This window comes from Lingula anatina, chromosome 4 (assembly GCF_051362555.1).
Source record: "Lingula anatina isolate TDL-2025a chromosome 4, LinAna3.0, whole genome shotgun sequence".
NCBI classification, from domain to species: Eukaryota; Metazoa; Brachiopoda; class Lingulata; order Lingulida; family Lingulidae; genus Lingula; species Lingula anatina.
In genome coordinates, this window is record NC_141770.1 from 10,509,497 (window position 1) to 10,537,283 (window position 27,787).

General features: G+C 33.7%; 3 protein-coding genes across 7 annotated transcripts in view; 2 read left to right on the plus strand and 1 right to left on the minus strand.

Moving 5' to 3' along the window:
* Positions 1 to 27,787, minus strand: part of LOC106166676 (MORN repeat-containing protein 1-like) — a 64,096-nt gene that overhangs the window by 10,808 nt on the left and 25,501 nt on the right. For 4 of the 5 annotated variants that reach the window (XM_087011640.1, XM_087011641.1, XM_087011642.1 and 1 more), the window contains exons 1-9: positions 15,267 to 15,379; positions 14,332 to 14,403; positions 13,795 to 14,004; positions 13,365 to 13,455; positions 12,889 to 12,976; positions 12,202 to 12,418; positions 11,775 to 11,901; positions 10,338 to 10,474; positions 887 to 985 (exon numbers count right to left, since the gene is read on the minus strand). In XM_087011640.1, coding sequence (XP_086867766.1) covers positions 887 to 985; positions 10,338 to 10,474; positions 11,775 to 11,901; positions 12,202 to 12,418; positions 12,889 to 12,976; positions 13,365 to 13,455; positions 13,795 to 14,004; positions 14,332 to 14,403; positions 15,267 to 15,330 — 1,105 coding nt within the window. In that variant the 5' untranslated portion in view covers positions 15,331 to 15,379. Of the gene's footprint in view, positions 1 to 886; positions 986 to 10,337; positions 10,475 to 11,774; positions 11,902 to 12,201; positions 12,419 to 12,888; positions 12,977 to 13,364; positions 13,456 to 13,794; positions 14,005 to 14,331; positions 14,404 to 15,266; positions 15,380 to 27,787 lie in introns of those variants that run through there. The other variant, XM_087011643.1, reaches the window with a different exon arrangement.
* LOC147762267 (uncharacterized) lies at positions 3,801 to 5,741 on the plus strand. Its single transcript, XM_087011650.1, has one exon. The coding sequence runs from the start codon at positions 4,444 to 4,446 to the stop codon at positions 5,521 to 5,523; it is 1,080 nt and encodes a 359-aa protein (XP_086867776.1). The 5' UTR covers positions 3,801 to 4,443; the 3' UTR covers positions 5,524 to 5,741.
* On the plus strand, positions 17,780 to 21,862 carry LOC106166299 (MORN repeat-containing protein 1-like). Its single transcript, XM_087011655.1, has 7 exons — positions 17,780 to 17,862; positions 18,179 to 18,388; positions 18,727 to 18,817; positions 19,197 to 19,284; positions 19,749 to 19,965; positions 20,263 to 20,393; positions 21,727 to 21,862. The coding sequence occupies exons 2-7, from the start codon at positions 18,196 to 18,198 to the stop codon at positions 21,733 to 21,735; spliced, it is 729 nt and encodes a 242-aa protein (XP_086867781.1). The 5' UTR covers positions 17,780 to 17,862; positions 18,179 to 18,195; the 3' UTR covers positions 21,736 to 21,862.

Below are 27,787 nucleotides of genomic sequence, written 5' to 3' on the forward strand. Positions count from 1 at the left end.
CAACTTGCCCCGAGTCAAGGGGGCCAACTAGCCCCGGGTGCACATTATTTATTTTAAAGGATGGTAGCCATTTATGGTGCTAGAATGAGCAACGATGATACATCTCTGTGAAACTTGAAACAATGAGCTTCAGTTTGATGCCCTATACATATCTTATATTCGATCAAAAGCCTATGAAAATAGATTTTTAAATCTCTTAAACAAAATTACTTTTAGGTGCAAAAAACGTTTATTTCGACCCACCGCTTAAGTGAAACTTTTTAACGTCCGACACTTCCTTAGCATTGTAGGCTACGGTCACTTTGCCAGAGTATGTGGCCAATTTTTTTACCTCGTAGTTACTTTTTCATAAATTGACGGGGGGCCAACTTACCCCGGGGTCCAACTAGCCCCGGTCTCCCCTATTTACGCAACTGCTACCAGCCAGATGCATAAGTAGCAAAAGATCATCGGGACGACTGCGCGTTTTCTATAAACGACGCAGTCAAAGGGCTTCGTGCATGTAGCAGAAACGGGCAACTTCATATGATAACCTTAGAAACGCCGTTGGCATGAGGGCGGCTATAGCGAGACTGGCTGACTGGCAACTTCGTTGATGAAATGCGTCCTCTGCGACATCGTCCCTGCTTTGAAGCACTACACTGACAGGCAACTTCGATGCAGAATCGCACGCATTTTGTGAGATTGGGCCTTGTTGAGCCGCAGTTTGCAACTCAAACGGTTGCAAAATTCGGCTGAACGCGTTGACTCGCGGGTGACGCGTTGCAGTAACTTCGTAACAACTTACGCTTTATTCCGAATTTTAATGCCACGGGTAAATTTTACAGGAATCTCTGATACTTTGGGTGCTGTAAAGAAAATAATGACATATTCCACTGACACTCACCGAGGTCCTCGGGGGCTATGCTCTCAGGTCGACTTTGAACGTGTGTGCTGCCCCCTTCTCCGGCCTCACCGTCCACTTCTTTATCCCCTTCTGGGGCCTCTGGAAAAGAAAAGATATTCAGTTAGAATTCGGCATAATTTAGACCCATGTAAAACCTAGAAAAAGGTAAATTAACAGAAATTCCATGTAGCGTATTTATATATATATATATATATATATATATATATATATATATATATATATATATATAATGGTGACATGTTTTATCACACCTGTTTATGTATTACTGGACGTTTTCTTATGACAGCAGAGAAAAAAGAGACATTCTCTAATTTAAGGTCAGCAAAGGCTGTCTCATGCTGGTTTGCACAAGGTGTGGTCATTGTTATGGAGATACCATGAGTCAACCTCGGCCGGTCAGTGAAAGCACTTCAATCCAACAAAATATTATAGGACAACAACCCCCCCCCCCCCCAACCATGACAACCCCCCAACCAAGGCAGGTGTATTCAGGTACTATTATTACTAGCAAGACTCGGGGGGGGGAAATGGCAGACAGTATGCCGCTACTCAAAGTGAACACTCTTAGTTGTCAATGAATTTGCTACAGGTACAGGTAGGTACATTATATTGTCAGGCCCTAGCCAGAAATTTTTAAAGGGGGGGGGGGGGGGGGGCAGTCCGAAAAAGGGGGCCTTTTACCATGAAACCTTTGTCACCTAGTTCAAGTTTAACCAAGAGCAGACCTTTTCCCTGCAAAAAGGGCCATTCATTTTAACACCCCCATTAAATTAAGATTATTTTGGCTTTTATTATAAGTTAAAAATTCACAGAAGAGGAAAATAAATCTCAAGTGTTTGAGTAACAATGTAATGCAGCAACAACCCAATTTTGCACTCAACTCAACACAAGGCACCAACTGCAACCTTGGATCATTGCTGCATTGAATGCAATAATTAAAAAACCAGTACAAGAATTTTTTCTCTTCAGTCTGTGATATCACATGAAGTATAGAATAAAGTTTCAGACATCAGTTTTGTTCAACACAAAATATAATTCATTAAAAAAAATTCCCAAAAATATGCTTTGTGGGTAATATGTAATGATTTGATAAAAAAATATGGAAATGTTTGAAAAAAAAAAAAAAACTGTTAAAAACAGTGTGCAATATGTCATAAAATTTTCCTTTCTTGAAGCAGTTTTTATAAAACTACATACTAGTACATGTATAAACAACTGGACAAATCAAAACATAATACAGTATTTACCTCCATTTACAAATGATAGTTGACTTAATGTTGTAAAGGATATTTCTGTGAGCAACTAAAAATAATAAAAAGTAGGGAAAAACAAAATATCCAAAATGAGAGAGGTGCCCCCGGTGTAACATGAAAATCTGACTCCCCCCATGAAAATTTGACTCCCCCTCCACAAAACTTCATAAATCTTATTTTATTTGAGTATATGACTGTGATCTTGTAATATGTAAAATGGAGGATACATTGGCACTTTTTTTAGTTTGCAGGTGAATATTTTCATGAAAAAATAAGAAAATTAAAAATGTGCACTTAACCGCCCATTGTCTCCCCTATGAAAAAGCTATTTATATATGATATTGGATGATCATTTCTACATCTTTCCTTTAAATTTACTTTATGAAGATTATATTGGAAATATTTGAGAGTTTGATGGTAAACTATTGGGTGAAAAAAAAATAGAAAATTAAAAATGTGCATTTTATCACCCAATAACTCCCCTATGAAAAAGCTATCTATTTAATATTTGATGATCATTTCAAGACCTTTCCTTTTAGGATACTTTATGAAAAATATATTGGAAATATTTAAAAGTTGATGATAAAATAGTGAGTGAAAGAATGAAAAAGAAATCATGAAAATCTTCATTTTTATACTCATGACATTTGGACTCCCATGAAGAAAAAGACCTATTTTATATTCAGTCACCATACCATTGTTTTCCACATAGTTTGCACAGAGATGTACATTTTGTTATTATTTGAAAGTTTGGTGGTGAAAATTTTGGTGAATATCTTTAAAACAAGTATTCATCTTACTACCTGTAGGTTTTGCACTTCCATGTCAAAACGCTACATTTTTAACTCAAGAAATTGGCCCCATCGCCTTTTTACTGAATTCCTCTTATATAGCATACCCAGCATTTTACCATTCAAACTTTCAAATATTTCCAATATATTCTTCATAAAGTATCCTTAAAGAAAAGATGTCAGAATGATCATCAAATATCAAATAGATAGCTTTTTCATAGGGGAGTCATAGGGTGTTAGAATATAAATCTTTAATTTTTTCTTATTTTTTAATGTGTTTTTTTTTTCACCCAATTCTTTTACCATCAAACTTTCAAGTACTTTCAATATATTCCTCATAAAGTATCCTCAAAGAAAAGATGTTGAAACGGTCATCAGATGTCAAATAAATAGCTTTTTCATAGGGAAGTCCTTGGGTGGTAAAATACAAATCTTTAATTTTTTTTATTTTTTCATGAAAATTTTCACCTGCAAACTAACAAAAAGTGCCAATGTGTCCTCCATTATGCATACTACAAGATCATAGTCATTTACTCAAATTAAATGAGATTTATGAATGTTTTTTTGGGGGGAGTCAAAATTTCATAGGGGGAGTCAGATTTTCATCATGAAAATCTGACTGGGGAGTCACATTTTCATAATGAAAATCTGACTGGGGAGTCACATTTTAGGGAAGTCAGATTTTCATGGTTCACGTGTATTAGAAAATTTAAATAATTACTGTTACAGTAAGGTATGTAGAAAGGATAAACTATAGACTGAAAACAGGTAGAAATGATCACTTACAAAATGTCCTGGTACTTTCCATGCATTCATGACACATCAATGTATATGTATGAATTAAAAATTAATTTCCCACATTTATATCCTTCCAGATGAAGGTGAAAAATGAAAGGATTATGAATATGTATGGAAACTGAACTGAAAGCCTGAGGACAGCATGACTGATTTCACCTGAGGGTTTCTCTGCATCCTGTGCTATTAAAATTCATTTCATGGCATTTTGAGACTGGATCCCAATGATGATACCTTGCAGTTGGTGATGTGACATTGGATGCAACAGTTTGTGCTACAGTGCATCTACAACAGTATACTGAATCAAGGGTACAATTGTTCCAAGTTCTGGCATATACATGTACATTTATGTATATACAGGGGAATTGCATACATAAATACAATTGCTCTGCATTGGATATCAGGTGTATATAATGAGAAAGATACAATGAAACTGTGAATATGAACAGATTAAAAGTGGAGCAGTCGATAACAATGAAGGGCAAGCAGTTGAACACAGTTTGAATCAATTCTCAACTGGAGCTAAGCAGAGTCTAAAGGAGATGTCTGCCTATAAAACTGTTTCACGGGAGGGATTTGAGAAGCCTACACTTTTACCTACACTTGGAAATTCTAAAAATTTTTACATCTAATTGTACTGTTGCTTAGAGACACAAAAATTGGTGTGAGTTTTGAAAACCAGAACTGATTCATATGAATGGCAAAGGAAAAGAATTTCAACATGAAAAAATTCTGGAGCGGACCCATTTTGGCAGGTTTGGTTCTTGTATGTATAGGGCTGTTTCAGCTTTATATGGGGCATATATACCAAATGGATATAAGACAAGATATGAGGAACTTCATCACTCAGTACCTGAACAGTCATCCGACTGATCTACGAGTCATAGTTTTAACCATGAACCAATCTCAATCTCTGCAGACTACACTGACATCTGTGTCTCAAGCAGAATTCCAAATGGATCGCGTTGAGATTGAAATCTGGATAGACAGAAATGAAGATAATACAATAGATACGAGTACTCTGTATGTAGCAAATAGCTTTAAGTGTGATAACACCCTTGTATCAGTGCATGTTCAACCCATACATAAAGGAAGGGATTTCCAGTGGACAAATACATGGAGACCTTCAAGTAACGTAAAAGAAATTGTCCTCTTCTTGCACGACAATACTATGGTGTCACCACACTTTTACAAATGGCTGAAGCGTGCCCACAAGCAGCATGCATCAAATTCAAATATCTATGCCTTCCTTTTGGGCAATGGGTATATCACTCGCCAACTGATTTACAATCCAGCATTCTCCACTTCTTTGCATGACAATGAGTTGCATGGCATGATCCTTCTGGAAGGATTTTCACCAAAAGCCAGGCATTGGGAGGAATTTTTACACTGGTATGACATGAAAAAGCAGCAATCAAGGATAAAAATCAAAGATTCTGAAGAAAAACAAAAACTTGACAATTTGCAGAGCATGCAGGGATTTCAGCAGAAAAAAAGGAATGCTGATGATAAAGTTGAATACTATCTGACCAAAGACAAACAAGTTTATCGCATGATAAATAGAGACAAAAATCTTGAACTTATAAGGGAGGAAGAAGAACCTAGTGACACGCACAAACTATGGGAAATTGAACTCCTTCAATTTGCAAATCAGAACAAATGGTACAGTATTTTCCCCGAAATCTCAGACACAGCGCTAGCAACATATTTTTACATCGCTGAAAACAATACTGTAATTGAAAAAGAGGTAGAACTTCTTTATGATTGGGAGGAATGAAATTGTAAGTTCATACAGCAAAATCAAGGACTTTCAAAGACTTTTGAGGATCTCATTCAAGTACTTATTAGTAAGGACTTTTTGAATGTACTAGTAAAGTAGGGCTACCATAACTTAATAGTTGTTGTTATTCATAAAAGATTTCTTTCTTTTTTAACTAAATACATTATTCTGTAAAGTTGTATTACCTTCAGTTAATTCATTTTTTTCATATTTCATTCATTTTTAACAGTCCCAACTTTTTATAATTTTTTTTTTTTTATTTCTTTAATTTTCCCCAGAGAAAGTTTGTTTTTTTCTAACTTTTTGTCCAGGCTGTCAGAAAAAAATAGGGTAGTAACCCTGCATGTCTCTTTTTTATCACATAAAATGATTTTTGAGTGCCACATTAGTCAAAAATATTGTACAAAAACTATCATAATTGTTTTATAAAATCTCCATATATATCCCATCTACTAAATAGTAAATTATGCCATTAAGTTCACTCTACCAGTATAGGGTATACATGGGAATTTTATGAAATTCATTTAAAATTACTAAAACTATTTGATCAGATTATTTGCACAATGGTTAATTAATGTGACATTCTGCAGTTTTTTTGCTTTTTTTGGTTATTATTATTATTATTATTATTATTATTATTATTTTTTTTTTTTTTGGGGGGGGGGGTAACAGGGCAACAGCTGAGGGTAGACAAAGCCAAGTTTCTTTTAAGTTCCACCATAATAATTTATGGAGTTTCACTTATCATCTATATTTAGATTTAAAACTACAAGATGTGCAATATTCTTATGGTTGAGTTCACACCAGTTACAGTTTAAATCAACACTGGTTAAGATATTGTTGCCAAACAAAAAATGCAATTTTAATATATTAAAATTAAATCAACCATTACACAACTGAAGTATACCTGTTCTAAATATATAAACTTCACTAGCTGTAAACAAACTCTAAAATTCATAATCATGCATGTAGCTGGCTTTCTGTGGTGAAAGATGCGATAAAGAATTTTGGTTGAGACATCTAAATTTTACATTGGCAAATACATGTCTTTTGAATGTATGAAATAAAGTGAACATTGTGCTTGGAAAAAAATGTTAGAAGCTAAAATGTTTTGAGGAGCATTAAGAACCAATACCTCCCCCCCCCCCCCCTTGTCCCCAAGTCCACCATGCTTTGCCTAATTGTTTGCTTGTTGTTTTAAAGCCTGGGACCACATCTCTATTGTATGTGCATATAATGAGAAAGAAGCAGTTCTTTTCATTTGATGCCATTTCAATCTGCAAATATAAATGGAGTTTGTATAATGTAAAAGCCAGTGATATTAAATGATTTTGTTTGTGTGGTAGTTATATTAAAAAATGAATATGTTTAAAGTGAAAAATGGTGTAAACAGTTAAGTGTTTCTAACTGTATCTCAGTAGCTGGTTTAATGGCATACCAGTAGATATTTATCTGTAAAAGGGTCTTGTTCATATAAAGGAGAGACACATTTTTTTGTTAATAGCATGGCACTGATATTTATGCTAGGTTTTCTTTGACAGACTTATGTGTAAAGTGATATTATGCATTTTTTTATTGCACCTGCAGAGTGAATACGTTGTTATTATATTGACATGTATGATGGTGAAAATTTAGACTTCAAGGACAATAGTCATATAAAAATCCATTTCTCGAATTCTGAAGATCCAGCACTTAATCTATACACTACAGTTAAATCGATCCCTGCCATTTAAAAATTATAAAAACAATCTATTAGTAGACAAAAAGCGTTTTAGTAAACCTCACCTCAATATGCATAAATGAAGCAACAGATCTGGGTCACGAGGTACTGTTACGACAATGAGGATAAAGGTCTACATATATTTACCTGTATAAGACTCAACTGAGCTGCATGAACATACAGACAGAGAAGTTTAGGAAAGTTGTGTTGAACGGAGTTAAAAAAATTTTCGTTATGCCGTGGGATTCACCAAATTGCAGCACTCATTCACAATCTTTTCTTTGTCTGTGATGGTCTTCCGTGACTTAGTAACTTCGGTGACAATAGTTGCGATGCGATGAGATCATGGTCACCTCAGGTGGTTTAGATCATATGAAAAGCTGATAGTCTTTCAGATTAACTGTCAACAGTTGGCAAGCTGACTAATTGCTGATGCATTTTAAATGCATTGTAGTTGACCAAGAGCTCGTTAACAATAAAACCTGTTAACTATGCACCGCTGCACTTCCCAAGCCAGGTAATAACAGGTATCAAACTCGTCTTGGTGCGCTTTCATATTTTTCAATATATCTCATTTATTTCATGGGGTTATATTATTGGTATTTGTAAATGACGTTAAATATCAATATTTTTAACAATTGAGTTCAAACACGGTCGCGAACATTAATAAAAGTTATTGCTCTCAGGGTATCTTGAAGCATGCGTATGCCCAGGCATTACTTCCATGGATGAAAACGTGTTGAGGAAAAACAGAAAAAGAGGGGTATATTAAAGAAAAATTGGGAACTGCTGTAATAAAATGGTTCGTAATCCTAATTCGTTTATGCTTTAAGGATTTATTTCTGAAGGTTATTTCATCTGACTTATAGAATAATTTAAAAGATTTATCATTTTATAACTTGAAAAGCAAGTTCTGCGGCTGTACACAAAACTTTTTGCAAATTTGTAAGCTTTGTCAAACCCAAAAACATGTAGCAGATCAAAGTAAAAGAGCATTGTTTGCTACTAGAAGCATGTAAAAAATCATTACTTTCATGCGTTTACTAAATGTGCAGTTTTACGTACGTTAGTATATTTTAAATTATGCATGGAGATTTAACCTGGTTATAATATAGGATATAATAAAGGCACATACGGATTTTTAAAAGAATGTTGGGTGTAAAAAAAGAGCACTACTGATTACTAAGTTCATTGTACATAACTTGGTATATTATGAAAAGCGGTAGATACCCAATTCTTTTAAGTATGAAGCTACACTTTTTTAAATATCGATTTAGATCCCCTCTTCGAAAAATTGTATTATAACAGCGTGCTATAAAGATCTACTCAAGAAAAAAATTGCTTGGGTAAAAATTGGGTACAGAATGAACTTGAGACACTTGGCTTGTCATTAAGTTTTCACGAAAATATGTCAGATAACTTTATACTGCCCTTGAAAGAGTAAAGATTGAAAGATAATTTTAGAGAAACTTTGACGGGGGAAATATCCACAAAGAGTGAAGGGCTATTGCAACAACATCTTGTTGAAAATTTTACACTGCAATTCTATTTTAATAAGCAAAGGAACCAATTGCCAAATTTAGACTTTCATCACATAACAGGGGCATAACCAGACCTGCAAAAATTGTACGCACATATTTTAAAAAATTCCGAGCACGTACAGCAAAATGTAGACTAACGCAAAACAGGAAGGGCAGCGTAATCACAGCAAATGAACCACATATAGTAGCTTCATTAATTTCCATTAATAATAAAATCATCATTTAAGTCAAAAATATTCTCGCGATTTAATTAATATTCTAATTAACCCATAACGGTATATTTATTTAAAAGGAACTAAAATATAGTTTTATTATTTGTTTGTGAAAATTACCCATGTTACCCTGTTAGTTTGGAGGTCTAAGCTGGTTCAAATCATGTTAAGATTCCTATGAAGCTCTGCAGGAAAAATTCTTCCTTTGTTTCTCTAGCTCCTCAATAAACCTGGTGTTCAGATTTTATCTATTACCCCCAGGTCTGCGGGAGCTGCTCTTTGAAACTAATGCACATGTAGATTTTTACCTGAGATAAATATCACCAGCGAGAGTGCGTTAGATACTCGCAAGACAAAGACAAGACAAAGGAAGTTCCAGTTAGATGGATGATTAAGATAGGACTCGTAAAGGTAACAGGCCTTGTTTACCTCAGTTTAATAAAAGTATGCAAGACGGGGTGTCAGCGGTTTAATAAAATAAATTGAATTTCACAAATAACATGGACCTCATATGGAATAATCAACAGTACCCTTAAGTCATTCAAATGCAGTGTTTTATACAACTTGGGATAAGCATAATTAAATGCTTGTTAAAGAATTGAATAGATGGTAAATGGTTTTACACAGCTTCACGAGGGTTTTGACCCCTCGGGTAAGAGATTTGAATGAGTATAAACTTTTATCAGAAGTTGGACAGCTCCGCCGGTGGCACGATTGTCGTCATCGGACCACATGACCACTTAGCTCATTAACTCTCAGGCCGAGCAAATAGGACATTTTTTAAAGTCCAAAATTTACAAAATGAGCTTTTAATTTGTGTATTTGGATAAAGATGTCGTTAGTTGGGCATGTTTTCTGAAGAATATGTTCCGTTTGGGCCATTCTGACGCCATGACCATTGTCCTTTCAAATTCAAGAAATGTGAAGAAAACCCATTTCCAAATCAAAATATGTTCTAAAAGCACCCCACTTGCCCCTATCAAGTTTATCTGACATAGAATAGAGCAACTCATTGATGATATCAAAAATAAATCATCCAAATTTGCCAGTTGACTTACAGTACTATTATGCTGCCTAAATAAAAAGAATGGCACAGAATTAAGAATCAAGAAGAAAACGATATATTAATCAACGTTACCTCAAAGAAAACATATTGGCCTGTTTTTACCCTCAGTTTCAGTCACTTGGGTTTTGTTTGGTTGTTTTAGATATATATTTTTTTTTATTGTAAGAATCAAATCAGTGTTGTTAGACAAAGTTAATAACAAGGTAGTGAAGACCACAGTCCTTTTAAATAAATAAATAAATAAATAAGGGAAAAAAGGTTCACAAACTCACCTGGGTCCTCATCCTGCTCATTGATGGTGTTCTCAGTGAGTGCGGTGTTGGACTTTTGAAGGGACAGAGCACTCTCCATGTCTTTGACCAGAGACGCTTCCTGTTCTGTGATTGGGTAGCTTGCAACATCAAATCCACTGTTAGGAAAAAAAATAAACAAATTTGATAAATTTTTAATGAAAAAAAAAAAAAAAAAAACAAAGAGTGTAAACATATTTACCAAATGAATGGTTATTTCAAAAGCATATTAAAAGGGGAGTATGTTGTGTTCAAGAGTTCCAAAAAGGTAGCTGAGTTTCACCTAACAAGACATATTTAGAGTTAGTGAGTATCCAAAACTGATAAATTGTGATATAAAATATTGAAGTTTGTTAGTCATTATTAGAAAAAAAATAGATAAACAAACAAACAAACAAATAAATAAACAGTTACTGATAAGCAATAAAATAATTATTCTGGCCTAGTGCTAGTGTCGATGCCTAAGGACATTGAATCCACTGATATTTTACACTTTGTAAGTTCCAAACATGGTACTGCCTCCGGCACAAAATGTTTTGATCAGAACTGGGACTTCCCTGTGGCATCATTAAATCAGAATTTTCACCACTGCATAATCATTAACACCCACAGTTTTTATATGAATGTCTAGACGAAATATATTTAAGTATGGCGTTTCAGTTTATGGCATTTCAGTTTATGTGCCCTCTGTGTTTATGTCCCTCCCTTCCATCCCCCCTTTTCCTGCATAGGCTATGCTCTTATAATTCATTTTAAAACGTGATAATGACAGAATGATAAACCCTGTAAAAATAGATATATATGAAAGACTGTAACTAACAAAATTAGACACTTCACTGAAAAGCCCTGAAAAAATCACACTGACAGACCCTAATTCGAAAGCATTCAAGGCAAACATCTTAATATGTCTGAAGTGATAGCTAGAAAATACACTCTGTAACACATTAAATAAAACTTCTGTAACACAATAACATCTCAACCAACCATATTGCCTTGCAGATTCACTTCTTTCATTAATAATAACAGTAGTAGAAAAACAAATATAAATAAAAAATATATACACTTCTACAAACATGTAACACTGCAAATCTAGAAAAAAAACTCAAGATGTTGCTTTTTTTTTCTCTTTTGCCCTTTCTTACCGCTTCATCCATTTTGTGCCCAAAATCTTTTCCAGTTTTTCTCTTTCTCTAGTGAATTAAAACTTTGTTATATAACAAGCAGTGACTTGACCTAGCTGGCATGAAATATATAGAACATTTCAAGCAAACTGTATATGTTTCCCAAAATGTGCATGTAATAATATATCAATGTTAGTAATTTTCTACAATATTAATGAAAATTATAATAATAACACTGTCATTTTCCTAAGTCCTTCACTCTCCAACCTCCCCCAAGTAATTAATATTATTTACTCACAATGGAGTGGGCACAGTGGCCTCTTCCATCTCTTCCAGAGTTTCCAGAATGCTGGTTCCAGATGGAGTGTTTTCCTTGGGAGGCTGGAATCTCACACCTGCTATCACCTGCAGCTCTCGGCCTTGGTCTGGTGAATACATTAAAAATAAATCTTCAGAAACATATGATAATTATTTAAATTATTTTAAATATTTTTATAGTAGTAAGAAGCTTTTTTTTTTTTCAAAAGTAATTGTAAAGTAACCTAAGATTGTGAATTCACAGAATTCCCTTCTACAGGGTACTAGAAATAGTACATTATATTCTTGCTGTAAAATATACTTTTTTAATGTTCTCTTAGGTGGGATTATTCTAAAAAATTCATTTTTCTTCTTGCCATTGGTACTTTTTGTTATAAACACTCCACTGATTAAACCACATCACCAACCTTCCACCACCTCTCCCTCATCAGTCCTGCATTCTATCTGCAAGGCGAATGTCTCTCCCTGGGTGATCTCAATTGTGTTCCCTTCCTCTGTCCCAACTAACACAATCTTGGTGGCCAGCTGTGCTGGTTCTCCATTGATCCACAGTCCTTCATAAACAAAGCCAGAGCAATGGTACATGGTGCCTTCTCCATTGAACAGGTCATTTCTGAATTGACCCTGGGGTTTAATAATAATAATAACAACAACAACAATAATAATAATAATAATAATAATTTCTATCAATTCATTAAAATTATAATAATTATTAATATCATTTTTTTATCAATTTAAAATTGCAATTTTTAGGTATGTTTTATAGGTGAGTGATAAAAGCAAACAGATTTATTGTAAGCCCAGCTGATAAACAGTGTAGATTTTTCTGAAAATTTATTTTCAGTCTGTGATAATAATAGACAGATTGCATATTGTTGATATCATATTTTGAACCACTAAGTATACACACATTACCATCTGTACTTGTACTGAAACATTTAACTTTTAAAAAATATTCAAAAGACACTAACTACAGATCTGTTAAAACTCAATATTGCTCATTTTAGAATCACTAAGATATCAAGAAAAGGAACAGGTATGTTTACATAAACTGCTGTCCAAAATATGTAAAAAAAAAACTTGTTTCCACTCACGTCATATATAGAGGTGTCTGCAAATTTTACTTGTCCATGTCCCTGTCTTTTGTCCATCACCCAATCTCCCTCGTAGACATCACCATTACTAAACAATAATCAGGAATATGGGAATCATTCACTTAATTTTAACAAAATTGATTGTTTTTTAGTAAAATCGTAAAAAAGATTGAGTCAAAAGATCTAAAAAAACAAGTTCAGGCTATGTGAGAAAGTATTTTAGTTAGAATGCACAAATTCTTGATTTTTCAGGAGAGTCAAGAGGAGGTGCAAATGCCTTTATTATTATTATTATTATTATTATTATTATTATTATTAGTTTTCACTTAGGATATCATCATAAGGAGAAATCCATTCCATAAAATTTTCTCAAAATAAGCAATAATTTGAGTTATAAGCAAACTATTTATGCTATATACTAGTAAAACAAATTATATATAATTTACCCTCTAATATTTGCAATACAGTGTACTTACACATAAGTCATAGTGCCTTCTCCATGCTTTTTGTGTTCATGGAAATATCCCTGGTACACATTCCCCATGCTGTCAGCTATGCTGCCATAACCTAACACAATTTAAAAATGATTTCCTTATATAATTTAAAATTATTATCATAGTGCCTGTCTATAAACCCAAAATGCTTCAGGGTATTGAAATATTTTCCTCAAAATACTGGGAACTAGGAATTCCTGGAACTCTCATCTCAAACAAATAATTCTTTTAACAAAAAAAGAAAATTGTTTTCTGAAAGAGTTAAAGTACCAAAAATTCCAAAACAATAAGCTTACACTAATATCTATGGCAATATAAATTTCATTTGACTGATGAGTTGCCACACAATTCTCTGAAACAAAAATATTCCAGTAAGTTTTTATCTGATCATTAAAAAAGTTAGATATCTCACCTTGTCTTTTATTCCTGAACCAGTCCCCTTCATACACAGCCCCATCACTGTAGTTCATCACTCCTTGGCCGTGAAGTTCGCCCAGATGGAATTGCCCTCTATAGGTATTTCCTGTCGATGACCAGTAGCGGAAGCCATGGCCCTCAATTTCACCATTTTCAAAACTTCCCTCATAATAACTTCCATCAGCCATTACTAGCTTTCCATGGCCTAAACAAGTCAATACAACATATAAAGAAGCACTGTAATTATTGAAATTAATATCTATTATTCACATATACATGTATTATTCACCTGTACAGCACTTTCATGTATATGTATATGTATGCTTTATGTCCTATTAGCCCACCCCCACCTACCCTCTCACTTAATTATCACCCAATGGCTTTGATGCAATTTTTTTTTTTTTTTTTTTTTTTTGTTTGTTTGTTATACAGTATTTTCAGACCAGCACAATATTTCAATTTTCAAACATTGGTACATGTAAGTGCAGCTTTTTTTTGCTGTAAACAACAGATATAGTATATCATGACTTACCATGTTTCTTCCCTTCTCTCCACTGTCCTTCATATCGAAAGAACTTATTTTCATAATTGTACACACCAAAACCTAGAAATAAATTGTAAAACATCAGATAAAAGCATGAATCTTTAGAACCCATTATTACACACATCAATAAAGCAGTATGCACAGCATTCTTAATTATAAAATTAACTTGTACATGTAGTAGCAATTCCCCCCCCCCCCCCCCAACACACACACACACCTTGCACAGCATTCTTAATTATAAAATTAACTCGTACATGTAGTAGCAATTAATCCCCCCCCCCCACCCCTTTTTTTGCTTGTACTACTACTAGTATCTCTGGAATTGTTTTTCGGTATTTATGTCTGCTACAGGTACAGTGTACATATAGTTGAGACTATGGATCAAACTGCATATAATAAGAGTATTTTACCACACATACATATAAACTGTATAATGCCATTATTTTACTGGATATTGTTTAATAAACATACAAATACATACTCGTCTATACAGCACCACAATACAGTATTTACCCAACACATGTACATTGTACCAGTAGCTGGTACTTGTACCACTAGTACTGTAACACTAAGTACATGTACAGGTACATGTATACATGTACTAGTATCCGGTAGCTAAGTAGGCAAGTGCATAGAAAATGTGCCATCGATAAACTGAATGAAAAATAGGTATATAATGCAATTTAAGAGTAGCACTCTAAGTTTGCATCAACTGGGTCTTATGTTTTGATTATTTGGAACAAAGACAAATCGATAGCAAACAAGTGCACTTCGTCATCGATGTTCAGTTTGCCCATCCGTTTGAAGGGAGTGGTTTTTTTTTTTTTTTAATCACTTGGAATTTCACATGCTCAGGTCTTTTTCCACAGTATGGGTTGTATTTGAAGGCTGCACAAACCTATAGAAATTCAGAACTAGCTTACCGTCTCTCAGTTGACGTCTTGTTTCTCCTAGATAGTTATCCCTTGGTGTTACCTCTACCGCCATGTTGTTTATGACAACCCTGCGAGATTCTCGTAAAATCTCGTACGAGAGCACAGCTGTAGCAATTGCATTCATACATAATATATCTGTATGATTTATAGTGTTCAAGTTTTGATGGTGAAATATTGTTTTTAATATAGGCCCTAATAGTGAGTTTTGAATGAGTAACAATAACATATCATTTGAAATACGATTTACAACTATTGAAATAAAGGAATGGTTTTATGCTCAAATACTGTTCTTCTAAGGATTCTTGAGTTTGAAGTTTAATTAGGCCCTATACCTAAAATTCCTAAAGAGTACAAATAATTAAAGGTACATACGAACCGAGCATCGGTGGAGCGTGGATTCCCAGTAACACATATAAACCACTTCTACTAGATTCTTATATGACTCAAATAAATTCGACATGCCAAGGGATAAACTGAATAGATCAATCGATCAGCCATAAAATACCTTTAGACTGCTCCTTTCTTTAAATTTTTGGTTGTAAATTTAACCTACTTTCGTGACCTACTTTCCTGCCCCATTGACATACAGCTAAGAATGCCAGCAGAAAAATCCGTTCAAACATCATTTTCGGGTAAAATTAAGCAATGCCTTTTGGTAATTCTCTTAGTTATATTACTTGGAACTATATGCTGGCATTTGGTTGGTTTTTGTGACAAAAAAATTGACTTTGTATGCATCTTTAAGTTTGAAATTCTGTTTCGGCTTTTTATTTTCATATCTCAAAAGTCAGGTTTTTGTTATCATAATTACTATTTTATTTATTTTTAATTATGTATCACTTTTAAGCGCTCTATCAGTATTGAAATTTCAGATGCATTTTGGTCCTCACACTCACAAATTAGCTGAATAAAATTATTTGTTTATATAGCACCTTGTTTATAATTCTTCACCCCCCCCCCCCGCCCGCTCAGACCCACCCTTCAATATATCCTGGATCCGCCCCTGTACAGATACCTTGTCTTTTAAGATAATCACCTTAGATATGCATTCTTTTCTTTTTTTTTTAACAGAATCAAAGCGTGAGGCACCAATGCATGAGTAATCCCAGTAAATGGATTTGGGGTTTCGTTTCATTTTCCTTTTAACCTATCTCAACTCTTTCTTATTCATTCATTTATTCATTAGACGTCAGACCAAATAGCTGAAATGCATGTTCCATATACATGCCTTTCTGTGTAATATCCAATGTTTGCATTTCTTTATAGGGAGGCCTATAGGCCTACGATGTAGGTCTTATATTAACACATAAATGTATGGACCCTCCAGCACTAAGGTCCCAAAAGCATAGATAGTGGGCTTGTGGCAGTGCCACAGCTTTGTGAATTGGGTTTTAAATTTCTTAATCTTGAATTATTTTCTTTTAGGATAATTTTTCACGTCCACCGTTTATAAAACATTAAGATAAAATTATAAACATAAATGGTGGCAGAGCCACGTACGGCATATAGGGCCTATAACAAAAATTCTGGTTTTACGTTTCTTAGTCTTGTAATGTTTTTCTTGGTAAGTACTGTTTATAATATTTCCATTTCTTGTGTCAGTGAAGAATTATAAACAAGGTGCTATATAAACAAATAATTTTATTCAGCTAAATTTCAGCTGAATTTCTAGAGGTTTGTGCAGCCTTCAAATACAACCCATACTGTGGAAAAAGACCTGAGCATGTGAAATTCCAAGTGATTAAAAAAAAAACCCACTCCCTTCAAACGGATGGGCAAACTGAACATCGATGACGAAGTGCACTTGTTTGCTATCGATTTGTCTTTGTTCCAAATAATCAAAACATAAGACCCAGTTGATGCAAACTTAGAGCGCTACTCTTAAATTGCATTAAATACCTATTTTTCATTCAGTTTATCGATGGCACATTTTCTATGCACTTGCCTACTTAGCTACCGGATACTAGTACATGTATACATGTACCTGTACATGTACTTAGTGTTACAGTACTAGTGGTACAAGTACCAGCTACTGGTACAATGTACATGTGTTGGGTAAATACTGTATTGTGGTGCTGTATAGACGAGTATGTATTTGTATGTTTATTAAACAATATCCAGTAAAATAATGGCATTATACAGTGTATATGTATGTGTGGTAAAATACTCTTATTATATGCAGTTTGATCCATAGTCTCAACTATATGTACACTGTACCTGTAGCAGACATAAATACCGAAAAACAATTCCAGAGATACTAGTAGTAGTACAAGCAAAAAAGGGGTGGGGTGGGGGGGGGGGGATTAATTGCTACTACATGTACGAGTTAATTTTATAATTAAGAATGCTGTGCAAGGTGTGTGTGTGTGTGTTGGGGGGGGGGGGGTAATTGCTACTACATGTACAAGTTAATTTTATAATTAAGAATGCTGTGCATACTGCTTTATTGATGTGTGTAATAATGGGTTCTAAAGATTCATGCTTTTATCTGATGTTTTACAATTTATTTCTAGGTTTTGGTGTGTACAATTATGAAAATAAGTTCTTCGATATGAAGGACAGTGGAGAGAAGGGAAGAAACATGGTAAGTCATGATATACTATATCTGTTGTTTACAGCAAAAAAAGCTGCACTTACATGTACCAATGTTTGAAAATTGAAATATTGTGCTGGTCTGAAAATACTGTATAACAAAAAAAAAAAAAAAAAAAAAAAAAAAATTGCATCAAAGCCATTAGGTGATAATTAAGTGAGAGGGTAGGTGGGGGTGGGCTAATAGGACATAAAGCATACATATACATGAAAGTGCTGTACAGGTGTATAATACATGTATATGTGAATAATAGATATTAATTTCAATAATTACAGTGCTTCTTTATATGTTGTATTGACTTGTTTAGGCCATGGAAAGCTAGTAATGGCTGATGGAAGTTATTATGAGGGAAGTTTTGAAAATGGTGAAATTGAGGGCCATGGCTTCCGCTACTGGTCATTGACAGGAAATACCTATAGAGGGCAATTCCATCTGGGCGAACTTCACGGCCAAGGAGTGATGAACTACAGTGATGGGGCTGTGTATGAAGGGGACTGGTTCAGGAATAAAAGACAAGGTGAGATATCTAACTTTTTTAATGATCAGATAAAAACTTACTGGAATATTTTTGTTTCAGAGAATTGTGTGGCAACTCATCAGTCAAATGAAATTTATATTGCCATAGATAGAAGTGTAAGCTTATTGTTTTGGAATTTTTGGTACTTTAACTCTTTCAGAAAACAATTTTCTTTTTCGTTAAAAGAATTATTTGTTTGAGATGAGAGTTCCAGGAATTCCTAGTTCCCAGTATTTTGAGGAAAATATTTCAATACCCTGAAGCATTTTGGGTTTATAGACAGGCACTATGATAATAATTTTAAATTATATAAGGAAATCATTTTTAAATTGTGTTAGGTTATGGCAGCATAGCTGACAGCATGGGGAATGTGTACCAGGGATATTTCCATGAACACAAAAAGCATGGAGAAGGCACTATGACTTATGTGTAAGTACACTGTATTGCAAATATTAGAGGGTAAATTATATATAATTTGTTTTACTAGTATATAGCATAAATAGTTTGCTTATAACTCAAATTATTGCTTATTTTGAGAAAATTTTATGGAATGGATTTCTCCTTATGATGATATCCTAAGTGAAAACTAATAATAATAATAATAATAATAATAATAAAGGCATTTGCACCTCCTCTTGACTCTCCTGAAAAATCAAGAATTTGTGCATTCTAACTAAAATACTTTCTCACATAGCCTGAACTTGTTTTTTTAGATCTTTTGATTCAATCTTTTTTATGATTTTACTAAAAAACAATCAATTTTGTTAAAATTAAGTGAATGATTCCCATATTCCTGATTATTGTTTAGTAATGGTGATGTCTACGAGGGAGATTGGGTGATGGACAAAAGACAGGGACATGGACAAGTAAAATTTGCAGACACCTCTATATATGACGTGAGTGGAAACAAGTTTTTTTTTTACATATTTTGGACAGCAGTTTATGTAAACATACCTGTTCCTTTTCTTGATATCTTAGTGATTCTAAAATGAGCAATATTGAGTTTTAACAGATCTGTAGTTAGTGTCTTTTGAATATTTTTTTAAAGTTAAATGTTTCAGTACAAGTACAGATGGTAATGTGTGTATACTTAGTGGTTCAAAATATGATATCAACAATATGCAATCTGTCTTTTATTATCACAGACTGAAAATAAATTTTCAGAAAAATCTACACTGTTTATCAGCTGGGCTTACAATAAATCTGTTTGCTTTTATCACTCACCTATAAAACATACCTATAAATTGCAATTTTAAATTGATAAAAAAATGATATTAATAATAATTTTAATTTTAATGAATTGATAGAAATTATTATTATTATTATTATTATTATTATTATTATTATTATTAACCCCCAGGGTCAGTTCAGAAATGACCTGTTCAATGGAGAAGGCACCATGTACCATTGCTCTGGCTTTGTTTATGAAGGACTGTGGATCAATGGAGAACCAGCACAGCTGGCCACCAAGATTGTGTTAGTTGGGACAGAGGAAGGGAACACAATTGAGATCACCCAGGGAGAGACATTTGCCTTGCAGATAGAATGCAGGACTGATGAGGGAGAGGTGGTGGAAGGTTGGTGATGTGGTTTAATTAGTAGAGTGTTTATAACAAAATATACCAATGGCAAGAAGAAAAAATACATTTATTAAATTAATCCCACATAAGTGAACATTAAAAAAATACTTTTTATGGGAAGAATATAATGTACTATTTCGAGTACCCTGTAGAAGGGAATTCTGTGAATTCACAATCTTAGGTTACTTTGCAATTACTTTTGAAAAAAAAGCTTCTTACTACTATAATAATATTTAAAATAATTTTAATAATTATCATATGTTTGTGAAGATTTATTTTAAATGTATTCACCAGACCAAGGTCGAGAGCTGCAGGTGATAGCTAGCAGGTGTGAGGTTCCAGCCTCCCAAGGAAAACACTCCATCTGGAACCAGCATTCTAGAAACTCTGGAAGAGATGGAAGAGGCCACTGTGCCCACTCCATTGTGAGTAAATAATATTAATTACTTGGGGGAGGTTGGAGGATGAAGGGCTTAGGAAAATGACAGTGTTATTATTATAATTTTTATGTACAGACACAGATGTTATTATTATTATTATTTGTATTAATATTGTAGAAAATTACTAACATTAGTATATTACTACATGTACATTTTGGGAAACATATGCAGTTTGCTTGAAATGTTCTATACATTACATGCCAGCTAGATCAAGTCAGTGCTTGTTATATAACAAAGTTTTAATTCACTAGAGAAAGAGAAAAACTGGAAAAGATTTTGGGCACAAAATGGATGAAGCGGTAAGAAAGGGCAAAAGAGAAAAAAAAGCAACATCTTGAATTTTTTTTACAATTTTGTAGAAGTGTGTATATATTTTTATTTAAATTTGTTTTTCTACTACTGTTATTGTTAAAGAAAGAAGTGAATCTGTGAAGCAATATGGTTGGTTCGGATGTTATTGTGTTAGAGAATTTATTTAAGGTGTTACAGAGTGTATTTTCTTGCTACATGTATCACTTCAAACATATTAAGATATTTGCCTTGAATGCTTTCAAATTAGGGTCTGTCAGTGTGATTTTTTCAGGCTTTTCAGTGAAGTGTCTAATTTTGTTAGTTACAATCTTTCATATATTATCTATTTTTACAGGGTTTCTTATTATTCTGTCTTTATCATTTTAAAATAAATTATAAGAGCATAGCCTATGCAGGAAACAGGGGAATGGAAGGGAGGGACATAAACACAGAGGGCACATAAACTGAAATGCCATAAACTGAAACGCCATACTTAAATATATTTCATCTAGACATTCATATAAAAACTGTGGGTGTTAATGATTATGCAGTGGTGAAAATTCTGATTTAATGATGCCACAGGGAAGTCCCAGTTCTGATCAAAACATTTTGTGCCGGAGGCAGTACCATGTTTGGAACTTACAAAGTGTAAAATATCAGTGGATTCAATGTCCTTAGGCAGCGACGCTAGCACTAGGCCAGAATAATTATTTTATTGCTTATCAGTAACTGTTTATTTATTTGTTTGTTTGTTTGTTTATCTATTTTTTTCTAATAATGACTAACAAACTTTAATATTTTATATCAAAATTTATCAGTTTTGGATACTCACTAAATCTAAATATGTCTTGTTAGGTGAAACTCAGCTACCTTTTTGGAACTCTTGAACACAACATACTTCCCTTTTAATATGCTTTTGAAATAACCATTCATTTGGTAAATATGTTTACACTCTTAGTTTTTTTTAATTTTTTTTTTTCTTTTTTCATTAAAAATTTATCAAATTTGTATATTTTTTTCCTAACAGTGGATTTGATGTTGCAAGCTACCCAATCACAGAACAGGAGGCGTCTCTGGTCAAAGACATGGAGAGTGCTCTGTCCCTTCAAAAGTCAAACACCGCACTCACTGAGAACACCATCAATGAGCAGGATGAGGACCCAGGTGAGTTTGTGAACCTTTTTTCCCTTATTTATTTATTTATTTATTTATTTATTTATTTATTTATTTATTTATTTAAAAGGACTGTGGTCTTCACTACCTTGTTATTAACTTTGTCTAACAACACTGATTTGATTCTAACAATTAAAAAAAAATATATCTAAAACAACCAAACAAAACCCAAGTGACTGAAACTGAGGGTAAAAACAGGCCAATATGTTTTCTTTGAGGTAACGTTGATTAATATATCGTTTTCTTCTTGATTCTTAATTCTGTGCCATTCTTTTTATTTAGGCAGCATAATAGTACTGTAAGTCAACTGGCAAATTTGGATGATTTATTTTTGATATCATCAATGAGTTGCTCTATTCTATATCAGATAAACTTGATAGGGGCAAGTGGGGTGCTTTAAGAACATATTTTGATTTGGAAATGGGTTTTCTTCACATTTCTTGAATTTGAAAGGACAATGGTCATGGCGTCAGAATGGCCCAAACGGAACATATTCTTCAGAAAACATGCCCAACTAACGACATCTTTATCCAAATACACAAATTAAAAGCTCATTTTGTAAATTTTGGACTTTAAAAAATGTCCTATTTGCTCGGCCTGAGAGTTAATGAGCTACGTGGTCATGTGGTTCGATGACGACAATCGTGCCACCGGCGGAACTGTCGAACTTCTGATAAAAGTTTATACTCATTCAAATCTCTTACCCGAGGGGTCAAAACCCTCGTGAAACTGTGTAAAACCATTTACCGTCTATTCAATTCTTTAACAAGCATTTAATTATGCTTATCCCAAGTTGTATAAAACACTGCATTTGAATGACTTAAGGGTACTGTTGATTATTCCATATGAGGTCCATGTTATTTGTGAAATTCAATTTATTTTATTAAACCGCTGACACCCCGTCTTGCATACTTTTATTAAACTGAGGTAAACAAGGCCTGTTACCTTTACAAGTCCTATCTTAATCATCCATCTAACTGGAACTTCCTTTGTCTTGTCTTTGTCTTGCGAGTATCGAACGCACTCTCGCTGGTGATATTTATCTCAGGTAAAAATCTACATGTGCATTAGTTTCAAAGAGCAGCTCCCGCAGACCTGGGGGTACTAGATAAAATCTGAACACCAGGTTTATTGAGGAGCTAGAGAAACAAAGGAAGAATTTTTCCTGCAGAGCTTCATAGGAATCTTAACACGATTTGAACCAGCTTAGACCTCCAAACTAACAGGGTAACATGGGTAATTTTCACAAACAAATAATAAAACTATATTTTAGTTCCTTTTAAATAAATATACCGTTATGGGTTAATTAGAATATTAATTAAATCGCGAGAATATTTTTGACTTAAATGATGATTTTATTATTAATGGAAATTAATGAAGCTACTATATGTGGTTCATTTGCTGTGATTACGCTGCCCTTCCTGTTTTGCGTTAGTCTACATTTTGCTGTACGTGCTTTTTAAAATATGTGCGTACAATTTTTGCAGGTCTGGTTATGCCCCTGTTATGTGATGAAAGTCTAAATTTGGCAATTGGTTCCTTTGCTTATTAGAATAGAATTGCAGTGTAAAATTTTCAACAAGATGTTGGTGCAATAGCCCTTCACTCTTTGTGGATATTTCCCCTGTCAAAGTTTCTCTAAAATTATCTTTCAATCTTTACTCTTTCAAGGGCAGTATAAAGTTATCTGACATATTTTCGTGAAAACTTAATGACAAGCCAAGTGTCTCAAGTTCATTCCGTACCCAATTTTTACCCAAGCAATTTTTTTTCTTGAGTAGATCTTTATAGCATGCTGTTATAATACAATTTTTCGAAGAGGGGATCTAAATCAATATTTAAAAAAGTGTAGCTTCATACTTAAAAGAATTGGGTATCTACCGCTTTTATAATATACCAAGTTATGTACAATGAACTTAGTAATCAGTATAGTGCTCTTTTTTTACACCCAACATTCTTTTAAAAATCTGTATGTGCTATTCTTATATCCCTTACCAGGTTAAATCTCCATGCATAATTTAAAATATACTAACGTACATAAAACTGCACATTTAGTAAATGCATGAAAGTAATGATTTTTTACATGCTTCTAGTAGCAAACAGTGCTCTTTTACCTTGATCTGCTACATGTTTTTGGGTTTGACAAAGCTTACAAATTTGCAAAAAGTTTTGTGTACAGCTGCAGAACTTGCTTTTCAAGTTATCAAATGATAAAATTATTTTATAAATCAGATGAAATAACCTTCAGAAACAAATCCTTAAAGCATAAACGAATTAGGATTATATACAAACTATTTTATTACAGCAGTTCCCAAATTTTCTTTAATATACCCCTCTTTTTCTGTTTTTCCTCAACATGTTTTCTTCCACGGAAGTAATGCCTGGGCATACGCATGCTTCAGGATACCCTGAGAGCAATTACTTTTATTAATGTTCGCGACAGTGTTTGAACTCAATTGTTTAAAATATTGATATTTAACGTCATTTACAAATACCAATAATATAACCCCATGAAATAAATGAGATATATTGAAAAATATGAAAGCCCACCATGACGAGTTTGATACCTGTTATTACCTGGTTTGGGATGTGCAGTGGTGCATAATTAACAGGTTTTATTGTTAACGAGCTCTTGGTCAACTACAATGCATTTAAAATGCATCAGCAATTAGTAAGCTTGCCAACTGATTACAGTTAATCTGAAAGACTATCAGCTTTTGATATGATCTAAACCACCTGAGGTGACCATGATCTCATCGCATCGCACCTATTGTCACCGAAGTTACTAAGTCACGGAAGACCGTCACAGACAAAGAAAAGATTGTGAACAAGTGCTGCAATTTCGGTGAATCCCACAGCAACACACTGAGGCATAACGAAAATTGCTCAACTCCGTTCAACACAACTTTCCTAAACTTCTCTGTCTGTATGCACTTGCAGCACAGTTGAGTCTTATAAATATATGTAGACCTTTATCCTCATTATCGTCACAGTACCATGTTACCCAGATCTGTTGCTTCATTTATGCATATTGAGGTGAGGTTTACTAAAACGCTTTTTGTCTACTAATAGATTGTTTTTATAATTTTTTTAATAGCAGGGATCGATTAAAACATAACTGTAGTGTATAGATTAAGTGCTGGATCTTCAGAATTCGAGAAATGGATTTTTATATGACTATTGTCCTTGAAGTCTAAATAGTCACCAACATACATGTCAATATAATAACAACGTATTCACTCTGCAGGTGCAAAAAAGAAAAAAAAAATGCATAATATCACTTTACACATAAGTCTGTCAAAGAAAACATAGCACAAATATCAGTGCCATGCCATTTTATTAACAAAAAAATGTCTCTCCTTTATATGAACAAGACCCTTTTATCTACTGGTATGCCATTAAACCAGCCACTGAGATACAGTTAGAAACACTTAACTGTTTACACCATTTTTCACTTTTTTATATATATCCACCACACAAACAAAATCATTTAATATCACTGGCTTTTACATTATACAAACTCCATTTACATTTGCAGATTGAAATGGCATCAAATGAAAAGAACTGCTTCTTTCTTATGCACATACAGTATGGATGTGGTCCCAGGCTTTAAAACAACAAGCAGACAATTAGGGACCGTTCACATGAAAAATCTATTGGCGGTATCTTGTGATCACGGTCTGTGCCCTGAATACCCCGTGGCGTAATTACTGGCAGCGCTAGCGAGTTACTTCCAAAGCTGTAATAAATTCTCGGCTGTGCTTGGAGGAGATTCTGACACCAGACCGTGATCACAAGATACCGCCAATAGATTTTTAGATTTTTAGAAAATAGATTTTTCATGTGAACGGTCCTCAAGGCAAAGCATGGTTAATATCGCCATGCTGGTGGACTTGAGTACAATGGGGGAGGTTGGGTGGGTGGGGGTTATTGGTTCTAAATGCTCCTCAAAATATTTCAGCTTCTAAATTTTTTTTTTCAAGCACGTTCACTTTATTTCATACATTCAAAAGACATGTATTTTCCAATGTAAAATTTAGATGTCTCAACCAAAATTCTTTATCGCATCTTTCACCACAGAGAGCCAGCTACATGCATGATTATGAATTTTAGAGTTTGTTTACAGCTAGTGAAGTTTATATATTTAGAACAGGTATACTTCAGTTGTGTAATGGTTGATTTAATTTTAATATATTAAAATTGCATTTTTTGGTTGGCAACAATATCTTAACCAGTGTTGACTTAAACTGTAACTGGTGTGAACTCAACCATAAAAATATTGCACATCTTGTAGTTTTAAATCTAAATATAGATGATAATTGAAACTCCATAAATTATTATGGTGGAATTTAAAAGAAACTTGGCTTTTTCTACACTCAGCTGTCACCCTGTTACCTCCAACCCCCCCCCCCCCCAAAAAATAATAATAAAAACAAAAACAAAAACAAAAAAAAAAAAAAAAAAAAAAAAAAAAAAACTGCAGGATGTCACATTAGTTAACCATTGTGCAAATAATCTGATCAAATAGTTTTAGTAATTTTAATTGAATTTCATAAAATTCCCATGTATACCCTATACTGTTAGAGTGAACTTATTGGCATAATTTACTATTTAGTAGATGGGACATATTTGGAGATTTTATAAAACAATTTTGATAGTTTTTGCACAATATTTTTGACTTATGTGGCACTCAAAAATCATTTTATGTGATAAAAAAGAGACATGCAGGGTTACTACACTTTCTTTTTTCTGACAGCCTGGTCAAAAAGTTAGAAAAAACAAACTATCTCTGGAGGAAAAATTAAAGAAATAAAAAAAAAAAAGAAGAAGTTGGGACTGTTAAAAATGAATGAAATATGAAAAAATGAATTTACTGAAGGTAATACACCTTTACAGAATAATGCATTTAGTTAAAAAAAGAAAGAAATATTTTATGAATAACAACAACTATTAAGTTACGGTAGCCCTACTTTACTAGTACATTCAAAAAGTCCTTACTAATAAGTACTTGAATTAGAGCCTCAAAAGTCTTTGAAAATCCTTGATTTTTAACTTACTGTATGAACCTACAATTTCATTCCCCCCAATCATAAAGAAGTTCTACCTCTTTTTCAATTACAGTACTGTTTTCAGCGATGTAAAAATATGTTGCTAGCGCTGTGTCTGAGATTTCGGGGAAAATACTGTACCATTTGTTCTGATTTGCAAATTCAAGGAGATCAATTTCCCATGGTTTGTGCGTGTCACTAGGTTCTTCTTCCTCCCTTATAAGTTCAAGATTTTTGTCTCTATTTATCATGCGATAAACTTGTTTGTCTTTGGTCAGATAGTATTCAACTTTATCATCAGCATTCCTTTTTTTCTGCTGAAATCCCTGCATGCTCTGCAAATTGTCAAGCTTTTGTTTTTCTTCAGAATCTTTGATTTTCATCCTTGATTGCTGCTTTTTCATGTCATACCAGTGTAAAAATTCCTCCCAATGCCTGGCTTTTGGTGAAAATCCTTCCAGAAGAATCATGCCATGCAACTCATTGTCATGCAAAGAAGTGGAGAATGCTGGATTGTAAATGAGTTGGCGAGTGATATACCCATTGCCCAAAAGGAAGGCATAGATATTCGGATTTGATGCATGCTGCTTGTGGGCAAGCTTCAGCCATTTGTAAAACTGTGGCGACACCATTGTATTGTCGTGCAAGAAGAGGACAATTTCTTTTACGTTACTTGCAGGTCTCCATGTATTTGTCCACTGGAAATCCCTTCCTTTATGTATGGGTTGAACATGCACTGATACAAGGACGTTATCACACTTAAAGCTATTTGCTACATACAGAGTACTCATATCTATTGTATTATCTTCATTTCTGTCTATCCAGATTTCAATCTCAACGCGATCCATTTGGAATTCTGCTTGACAT

Coding starts and splice junctions, on each gene's coding strand:
- LOC147762267 (XM_087011650.1), top strand. CDS start 4,444: ATGGCAAAGGAAAAGAATTTCAACATGAAAAAATTCTGGAGCGGACCC.
- LOC106166299 (XM_087011655.1), top strand. CDS start 18,196: ATGGCTGATGGAAGTTATTATGAGGGAAGTTTTGAAAATGGTGAAATT. Junction 18,389..18,726: donor GTTCAGGAATAAAAGACAAG/GTGAGATATCTA, acceptor AAATTGTGTTAG/GTTATGGCAGCATAGCTGAC. Junction 18,818..19,196: donor GAAGGCACTATGACTTATGT/GTAAGTACACTG, acceptor ATTATTGTTTAG/TAATGGTGATGTCTACGAGG.